At 48.6% G+C, this 9,386-nt stretch overlaps 2 protein-coding genes across 2 annotated transcripts; one reads left to right on the forward strand and one right to left on the reverse strand.

Moving 5' to 3' along the window:
• Positions 1 to 240: 240 nt before the first annotated feature.
• LOC119301024 (calcium-dependent mitochondrial ATP-magnesium/phosphate carrier protein 1-like) lies at positions 241 to 5,142 on the forward strand. Its single transcript, XM_037577926.1, has 7 exons — positions 241 to 1,324; positions 2,073 to 2,490; positions 2,720 to 2,864; positions 3,431 to 3,546; positions 3,616 to 3,694; positions 4,052 to 4,285; positions 4,496 to 5,142. Exons 1-7 carry the CDS (start codon positions 499 to 501, stop codon positions 4,850 to 4,852), a joined length of 2,175 nt encoding a protein of 724 aa, XP_037433823.1. The 5' UTR covers positions 241 to 498; the 3' UTR covers positions 4,853 to 5,142.
• Positions 5,143 to 5,232: 90 nt separating this feature from the next.
• Positions 5,233 to 8,436, reverse strand: LOC119301025. Its single transcript, XM_037577927.1, has 3 exons — positions 7,648 to 8,436; positions 5,976 to 6,757; positions 5,233 to 5,792 (listed from the first exon to the last, which is right to left on the reverse strand). Exons 1-3 carry the CDS (start codon positions 8,380 to 8,382, stop codon positions 5,411 to 5,413), a joined length of 1,899 nt encoding a protein of 632 aa, XP_037433824.1. The 5' UTR covers positions 8,383 to 8,436; the 3' UTR covers positions 5,233 to 5,410.
• Between the last annotated feature and the right edge of the window lie 950 nt (positions 8,437 to 9,386).

Here is a 9,386-nt window from a genome sequence, read left to right on the forward strand (position 1 = left end):
CATGAGATGAGATATGCAGTGAATGTTCAGCGGCTGTGGCAGTGGCATGACACACAATTCAGAGTGGCCAGTGGCCACACGAGCACCAGCAGCACGAATAAAGCTGGGCAGCAAAAATAGGCCCAAAAATGGAGAGAAAAACAGGCCATCACATTTCATTTCCCAGGAAAAACTGGAATTTTTCTCTCTTAAAAAAAGGCCATTTTCCCTTCCCTGTCGTTTTGGGTTCCTGCTCGCGGCTCGCCGCTTCTCCACCTCCCGTGTCCCCCTCCTCCTCCCGGCCACCCCTCCCCTCCCCTCCTCCCCTCATCGAAACAAACAACGCAAGCTCAGGCCGTTCATCTCCTCCGCCGCAGCTCGCCGGAAGGGAACAGAAGGGGACCGCCATTCCTTCACCTCCGCGGGCGAGAGAGGCCCGCCTCCGGTTGACCAACATGCGGCCGCTCGCCGGGATCCACCGCGCCACCTAGTGCAGCCGCCGCCGCCCGCCCCGTCACGATGGCGTCCGACCAGCACCCCCTCGACTCCTTCCTCGCCGCCGCCCGCGGCGCCCTCGCCCACCTCCACCTCCCCGGATCCGATTCCAAGCAGCAGCATCAGCAGGAGGAGCAGCGCCAGCCTGACTGCCTCCTCCACCTCCACGTCGTCCTCGCCAACTTCCTCCACAAGCCCCTCCGGTCATTCTCGAGATGCTTCGGCAACGACCACAGCAAGCCCAGGAGAGGCCGGAGCAAACAGGCCCCGCCGCCGCTCCTCGGCGCCGGGAAAAGGCAGCCGCAGCCGCAGCAGCAGCTGGAGCTCCTGCTCTGCATTGCGTTCGACGCCCTGGCGCACAACCTGCAGGCGCTGGAGGGCGCGTGCAGGCAGAAGGGCGAGGAGTTGGGCAGCGCCGCCCTGCAAACCGACCAGTTTCAGGTCGTCAGGAAGGTCATCGTTGGTAAGAAGGCTGATTTCGACGGCTTCCTCTCCAACCTGGGGTTCGCCAGGCTGGGGGCGCCGGCGGCGAGCTATGCCGATGACTCCCAGGCCTCGGCGCCATCGGCTGCTGGCCAGGAGGTCCGTACAAGCGTAATTGGGGAGAGGGAAGGGGTTGACAGTGGTGGTGATGCTGCACAGCCGCCACAGAAGTTTGCCGGCCGGTTGCTCAACATCCCATTGTCGAATGTGGAGCGGCTCCGGTCAACTCTGTCCACGGTTTCACTGACGGAGCTGATTGAGTTGGTTCCACAGCTGGTTGGCAGATTGTCGACTTCAGTCGATAGCCATCCAGACAAGAAGAAGCTTTTCTCCGTGCAAGACTTCTTCCGGTATGCAGAAATCGAAGGTATAGTAACACCGTTTTCCAACGCGAGGGATTCCTCGCATTATACTTTGCTTATTTGGTGTATATAGGCTGATGATTTGCAATTGTCAGAAACTCATCATGTTTCTTGTCAACTAAAGAAATATGTTATCTATAGGGTGCCAAACAGAGAATTGCCGAATGAAACAACTGTAGGATAACTGTTGAAATGTACTATACCTCCGTATCAAAATATAAAACGTTTTTGTAGGCTGGCTAAACTAGCCTACAAAAACGTCTGGTAATACATTGTTTATTTCTATCAGTCTGAACTGCATAGTTGTCTTATTCACATAGATGACCTTCCAATATGCAGATTGAGGGTCTGTGCTAATAGTGTAGTGAGCTTTACTCGCGTATTACGTAGAAAAGTGTCTTTTAGGCCTGTGAGCTTTACTTGCGCCCTCGTTGAACACTGGCGAAGGTGATAGTTCCATCATATTGCTTTACAATTTTAATAAACGCTACTTGGACTATGCACTACAATCCTTTAGAACAAGACTTCTCCTGGGTAATCTAATGTCTGCGAGGGTATTGTATCATCTATGTCAATACATCTAGCTCCAGAGATTGGTTTGATGCTGTCACATATTGCTGAAATCTTTTAGAAAAATAATGCTGCTGAAATCTTACTAGTGGAAACGTTCATTTGTTATTCTTTTCAAAATGAATAGCGGTAACTCTTGCCATGTTTCACCTAAGTTATATTGTGCACCTATTGTTGCTGCAGGGAAGCGATTCTTTGAGGAATTGGATAGGGATGGTGATGGCCAAGTCACCCTAGAAGATCTTGAAGTTGCAATGAGAAAGAGGCGATTGCCGCGGAGGTACGCTCGGGATTTGTTACGGCGTACCAGAAATAACAGGTTTTCAAAGTCGATTGGGTGGAAACAATTTCTATCCTTGATGGAGCAGAAGGAGGCAACAATACTCCGGGCATACACCACATTGTGTTTGAGCAAGTCTGGGACGCTTCACAAGAATCAAATCGTTGAATCTTTAAAAGGGGCAGGCCTCCCGGCCAATGAAGATAATGCTGCTGCCATGCTGCGCTATCTAAATGCAGATTCAGAAGGATCAATCTCATACAGCCATTTTCGCAGTTTCATGCTTCTACTTCCTTCAGAGCGCCTTGAAGATGATCCTCGGTATGTCTAGCGTGATACTACATCCGAGTTGACTTGAGTGAACAACCAACTAGGCATGGCAATAGTTGCCCCTTCTTGACTGCTCCCTCCGTCCCATAATATAAGATTGTTTTTGACACTACACTAGTGCCAAAAACGCTCTTATATTATGGGATGGAGGGAGTATCTTTTAGCAGTGTTCCTACTCAGATTGCCATTGACTTGTTTCTTCACTTACAAATGCATTCAGGAACATTTGGTTTGAAGCAGCTACATTGGTTGCTGTTCCCCCACCTGTAGAAATATCTGCCGGAAATGTTTTGAAGTCGGCTTTAGCTGGAGGTCTTGCTAGTGCCCTTTCTACCTCTATGTTGCACCCTATTGATACAATGAAGGTACAGCAACATGCTTCCATTCACCTTTCAGTTAAAACAAGTTTGATCTCCAAAGCATTCATTCAGCAATGCCTTCACTAGATATTTTTAGAGATGGATATATTTATGACCAAAGTGACTGAAGCCAAATAAGTTAACATCAGATAATGTTGAACAACATATGCACCTTGTAGGCTCCATGTCAGAGAATTAACCATAAAGCTTTAAAGTCAAATCCTAGGACTCTTGACCATATGCAACTAAAAAGTTAAAGGAAGCACATCTAGCACAGCTAGGTCTATCGCGAGCTATCACTGCATAGTATGACAACTCATTATCTGCTACTCCCTCCGTCCGAAAATACTTGTCATCAAAATGGATAAAAAGGGATGTATCTAGAACTAAAATACGTCTAGATACATCCCATTTTATTCATTTTGATGACAAGTATTTTCGGACGGAGGGAGTATAAGCTTACTCACCATATCCTGTGTTAGCCTAGGCTGGCTGAAATTTAATGATCTCGTTGAGAGAATTTGCAGTCCCATGGAGGTTTCTCATTCAAGTTTGTCTTCTCATATTATCAGACACGTGTCCAAGCATCTACGCTCTCATTTCCAGAGCTAATTGCAAAGCTTCCACAAATTGGGATTCAAGGACTGTATCGAGGTTCTATCCCTGCAATTCTCGGACAGTTTTCAAGGTCAGTTCTTTTCTAAATTTTTGCAAGCTTTCTTGTGAAGGCTGCATATTCATACGATGCCATTTGCAGCCATGGTTTGAGGACAGGAATTTTTGAAGCAAGTAAGCTCATATTAGTAAGAGTGGCTCCAACACTTCCGGAGATTCAGGTACACTCTTTACTGTTCATGGTCCATATTTACCTTTTCTATTATCTATAATTCAAAGTGTTGAAATGTTGTATAATCGACTCACTGTCTCATTGGCATTGAGTCTGGACCTGCCTTGTCAGCGTCAGAACAGAAAGTTTTTAGCTGTAGCATTAATTCTTTGGCTTGTATCTTACCTCCCGTGCTAATTAGAAACCTGACCTGCCTAAGCCATCATGTATAGAACCACATTCTTTTTCCCTTGATAGCATTCTGATATAGTTACAGAAGTTATTCTGCTTGGCTTACACCTGAAGTATTGGCGAAAAGAAAGAGTACTTGAATAATTGTTTTGCCTTATATCTGTTCCTCTCGCAGGTGCAATCGTTGGCTTCCTTCTGCAGCACAATCCTGGGAACCGCAGTCCGTATTCCTTGTGAGGTTCTTAAGCAACGGTTGCAGGCTGGAATCTTCGACAATGTAGGGGAGGCCATTGTTGGTACCATGCAAAAAGATGGCCTAAAGGGTTTCTTCCGTGGCACTGGGGCCACTCTTTGTCGTGAGGTTCCTTTCTATGTTGCCGGAATGTGTCTTTACGGTGAAGCTAAAAAGGTAAATTGAATTCTTACATTCTTTTTTCTTTCACCATACCTTCAAATTTAGTCATATATGTTAGTTGTCCAAAGCTGAAATGTAATTTTACATCATGCTTAGTAACTTTTGCTATTAATGGTCTAAAATTTATCTGTTTCATTTGCAATCTCATGTTAGTTTTCCAAAATTAAATGTATCTAACCAATCATCATGCCCATGGATTTGTAGGCAGCACAGCATGTCTTGAGCAGAGAGTTGGAACCATGGGAAACTATAGCAGTTGGAGCATTGTCTGGAGGGCTTGCAGCAGTTGTCACCACTCCCTTCGACGTGATGAAGACCCGGATGATGACCGCCCCACCAGGCACGCCAGTCTCCATGCAGTTGATAGTCTTCTCCATCCTCCGAAACGAGGGACCCCTCGGGCTCTTCAAGGGTGCGATCCCACGCTTCTTCTGGATCGCTCCTCTCGGAGCAATGAACTTTGCAGGCTACGAGCTCGCCAAGAAGGCCATGATCGAAGCTGAGAAGGAGACCGCCGACTCTTTACAAGAGAAGAAGAACATGGTGGGTTCGAGAGGATGACAGACACGCAAAACCTGGGTCGGGTTGGCTGGTTACCTCCTCTATCTATGATGTAAAGAGAGAACTGGAGACATGCAACAGAAGTTTTTGTGCCCTTGTTGCAAAGGAACAGGACAGATATTACACACAGCCTTCTTACCAAATGATGTTAGGTTGTATCCTTTCCCCTCTTGAGGAAAACTTTTTTTGATTTTCCATCTCCATAGGCCTTTACAACACTGTATGTATAGTACTCTAGACGGCAGGAACTACAGGAGTTGGCATGCTGCTCTTTCTTCCTGCGGAGCTTACTTTCACCTGTGCTTTTCTTGTCCCGGGCTATGATTTGTTTCTTGTTTGAGGATTAAGATGAAATAAAGAGAAGAAGAAACAACAAAAGATACTGGAGCAAGCTCTGTTCTGAGCATGTGCATACTATCCAAGAGTATGCATAAAAGAAAATATCACTGACGGGATAGTACCATCAGGTAGTTAGATACTAAACGCAAACGCAAATAGAATGGTAGGAGATTCTGCTTAACTAATAGTAACATCAGTTGTAGCTGCAGAAGTACTGGACTAGTTGTAGTTGTAGAAATTTCGAGCCCCTCCACCGCCAGGACGAGGAAGATGCCCAGGATTGTTGTTGTAGTCATACAAATTTCGAGCCCCTCCACCGCCATGACGAGGAAGATGCCTGGGATTGTTGTTGTAGTCATAAAAATTCTGGGCTCCTCCACCACCATGGTGGTGACCAGCGTTCTGCCGGTCATAGTGTTGGCCTTCTCTAGCATAGTAATCATCCTCATCGTCATCGTAGTCATTGTCATCATCCTCATCGTCATCGTCCTCTTCCATGCCATCACGGATAATATTATCTTCATCCCACAGCGGGCACGAGCAGGTCGCTTTCTTGTCTTTCCATTCTTTCCCACAGGTGTAGCAGAATTCATAGCCGCACCTGGAAGAATTAAGCAAGAACAAGATGCACAAAAAGGTGAAACATCTGAGGCTGTGAGCATTAGGGCATGAAAAACACATCAGCAGGGAATTGATTGACATGAAAAATCATAAGAATAGACCATTCATAGTAACATCGGTAAAGATAGATATGCAAACAGCACAACCAGAATTAGATACTTACACACAGGTCATATGGTAGCAGCCCTCTGAGAGTTCAATCATGTGCTTGCATTTGACACATTGGCGCCACAGCTGCTGCCGTGCAAGGTTCTGTAACTTCGCATCATCTGGACGAGCTTGGGGGTACCTACTCTTGTAGTCGTAACAAGACATCCTGTCATGCCATGGGACCTTACAGCTGATGCAGAATGAGCCTCTGCATTTGACACACTTTCTCAATGTGGCAGCATCAGCAATGGTGTATTTTGAGGAAGATTCTTGCAATGGGTGTTTGATTTCACTCAAGGACATCAAGGCTGAACACTTGGGGTACGGGCAGTAAATCTTTTGAGTAGCAGGGATCTGTCCTTCCCTGATGCGTTGCACCATGATATCTAACAGTCGAGGCGATAGGAATATCTTTGAGCCCTCCACGGTTAGCTTTGTAGTGCAACCATCTTGTGGGCAAGCTGGGAGAGTTCCATGGAGTAGCTTAACTTTCACATGCTCCTTCATGCAGCAGAAACAAAAGCGATGTGCACAGCCTTCGACCACATGAATTTTAGAAACATCGGTGTCTTCCAGGCAGATGGCGCAGGTCTCTCTTTTCTCCTTGCTAGCATTCACAGCAACAGCTTTGGCAATCTGAGAGAGTATCGAATCTGTTGCTAATTTCATCACGTAATCAAGTTTGCCTCGTTCCACAAGTGAAATTTCACATTGTTTGAATTTCTTTGCTACTGACAGAACCTGATCTATCATTTCTGCAAGCTTCGCCTGTTTCGGGCGCCAAATTCCACGCACCTACAATCCCAAAATTAGGAAATAAGCATAAGAGTACAGGACATCACAATAAGAGCACTGATAAAGAATTCAATCATGTGACCACTGAACTTACATGAAACACAATTCATGTCTAATATAATGTCTTAAAACTAACTAAGCTGCTCTGAACCCAACTACACTCACCTTGGGGATGTTTGAATTAAAGAGTTCAAGAACATTTTCTGTATCAAACATGAACCCAGGACAAGAAAAATATTTTCAGCTGAAACCGATAACTTTAAATGAATAACTAATGCAGAAAATCCTCCTATGCTTTTCTAACATCATAATCAGAAAGCAGAGCAGATAGAGAAACACAAAACATGTACAGCAAATAATTAGGAATATCCAAACGGCACATAGCTGTAAGTTTGTGTTTAAGCTACATTTAGCTTAAGACAGTGATCTCATTTCACCGAAGAGATTCATTAACTGTATATCCCTGTTGTAAAAACACTATATATCCAATTTATGGTAAAATGGAAATGGATTATGACCCCTATTCAAACCAATTATCTAAAGATGTGATTATCCAGTTATGTGATGATAGAGCCATCAGTTTATGGATTGTCATAACTCTAGACTTTTCTTCTGTAACATATGTAACCTCCAAAATCTCGAGTTTGCAATCCGTTAGTTCCCAGTACGACCATACAATGAAACAGCCACTGAAACTGTCAAGCATTGTAAACATGAGGAAACAACATTAGAGTACCAAAATATATACTACAATGAGATCAATTCCGCGATGTGACAAGAAGATTTTCTATTAACCTGCATATGCAAATCTGAGGACTTCGAGTAACAACTAAGCAGTAATAAAACAGATGATAAAAGCGGAGTGATTTAGAGGTTGCATCATGGCATACATGGTTATGGAGTGCCTTGTAATCGTTGACAATCCTGATGCTCTGGATCCCTAACGCGAGCGCCGCCTGGAGGCCTTCGGTGAGCGCCATTGCCTCGAGCATCATGCGACCGCCCACAAACCCTTCCACCGGCTTCTGTATCCTGAGCACCACCTTTCCCTGGGAGTCGCACAGCGCCACGGCGAGCACCGCGACGCGGGGGTCCCAGTCCCGCGATCCCACCACCTCCTTGCTCGCCATGCCCTTGAACATGACGCGGAAGAGGGGCTTGGTCGAGTCCAGGGGCCGCTCGATGTTGTCCCCGTCGTGGGCCCACTGGTCCTCCGGCACGGCGGCGAGCTCGCGCGCGAAAATGGCGTCGTGGGCGGCGACGCAGGCGGATGCGGCGGCCTTGGCGTGGTAGGCGCGGCAGGCCTCGGCGTAGCGGTGGTCCTCCTCGGCGCGCGCGAGGTCGGCGGCGTGGACCGCCAGGGCGTATGAGGCGTCCGAGGGCTCCGGCGGCGCGGGGGCGGGCTGGGACCGGGACGAGGAGGAGGAGGCGGCGGCGGCGGCGAAGGGGGCTTTGCCTTTGGAAGAGGAGGGATTGCTGGAGAGGGCGTCGAGGCGGAGAGATGCCTGGATGGCCTCGGCGAGCTGGAGCTGGTACGCGAGGTCGAGGTCGGAGACGGAGACGGCGGCGGAGGAGGCGAGGGCGGTCTGCTCGCGGAGCGCGGCGAGGTCGTCGCGGGCGGCCATGATCGGCAGGCACCCGGTCGGCGGCGGTGCGACACAGACAAGAGGAAGGGGGGCCTTGGAGTTTGGAAACAGAACGGGAGTATTTTGCGCCGATATTTGCGACGTCTTCCGCTGGAAGACACCTGCTGTCAGGCCAACTCCACCGCGCGACCTTAAATCCAAGTGCGTTTTGTCTGGATTCTGTCCGTTTGAATAGAGATTTAGGGTATCTCCAGTCGCGCCCCAGGAAGGCCTTCCGAGGTGTTTTTTTTGCGCCGGCGCCAAAAAATCAGCTCAGTCGCACCCCAGGAGCCCGATTTTCGTCGACTTGAGCCGAAAACAGCGCCGGCGGAACCAGGCCGAACCCGGCGCGCTGGGGGGCGCCCGGGGGCGCCGGGGCGAACTGTTTTGGCGCGAAACAGCCGCGGGCCTGCCACGTCAGCGGTTCTACCCTCTTCTCGCCCCTTCGTCGTTCTCATCGCCTCGTTTCCCGCGGCGAATCAATGCCAAAGCTGTCGCGCCGGTCAGCCCGCGTCATTGATGCCTCACGGGCGGCGCAGTGAAGACCAGATGACGCGCGTCCCTCGCCCTCCCTCGCCTGCCACGCGTACTCACGGCGGCTCGCGGAAGGGCGACGCCTCGGCCTGTTGGGGAACGTAGCATAAAACAAAAAAATTTCCTACTCGTTTCACCAAGATCCATCTAGGAGTTCATCTAGCAACGAGTGATTAGATGCATCTACATACCTTTGTAGATCGCGAGCGGAAGCGTTTGAAGAACGGGGTTGATGTAGTCGAACACGACGTGATTCAAATCACCGGAGATCCTAGCACCGAACGGACGGTACCTTCGCGTTCAACACACGTACGGAACGGATGACGTCTCCTTCTTTCTTGATCCAGCAAGGGGGAAGGAGAGGTTGATGAAGATCCAGCAGCACGACGGCGTGGTGGTGGATGCAGGGCGTCACAGTAGCAGGGCTTCGCCTATACTACGAGAGAGACGTAACGGGGAGAGAGGGAGGC

This window comes from Triticum dicoccoides, chromosome 5A (assembly GCF_002162155.2).
Source record: "Triticum dicoccoides isolate Atlit2015 ecotype Zavitan chromosome 5A, WEW_v2.0, whole genome shotgun sequence".
NCBI classification, from domain to species: Eukaryota; Viridiplantae; Streptophyta; class Magnoliopsida; order Poales; family Poaceae; genus Triticum; species Triticum dicoccoides.

Coding starts and splice junctions, on each gene's coding strand:
- LOC119301024 (XM_037577926.1), top strand. CDS start 499: ATGGCGTCCGACCAGCACCCCCTCGACTCCTTCCTCGCCGCCGCCCGC. Junction 2,491..2,719: donor CGCCTTGAAGATGATCCTCG/GTATGTCTAGCG, acceptor AAATGCATTCAG/GAACATTTGGTTTGAAGCAG. Junction 4,286..4,495: donor TTTACGGTGAAGCTAAAAAG/GTAAATTGAATT, acceptor ATGGATTTGTAG/GCAGCACAGCATGTCTTGAG.
- LOC119301025 (XM_037577927.1), bottom strand. CDS start 8,382: ATGGCCGCCCGCGACGACCTCGCCGCGCTCCGCGAGCAGACCGCCCTC. Junction 6,758..7,647: donor ACAAGGCACTCCATAACCAT/GTATGCCATGAT, acceptor TTGGGATTGTAG/GTGCGTGGAATTTGGCGCCC. Junction 5,793..5,975: donor TGCTACCATATGACCTGTGT/GTAAGTATCTAA, acceptor TAATTCTTCCAG/GTGCGGCTATGAATTCTGCT.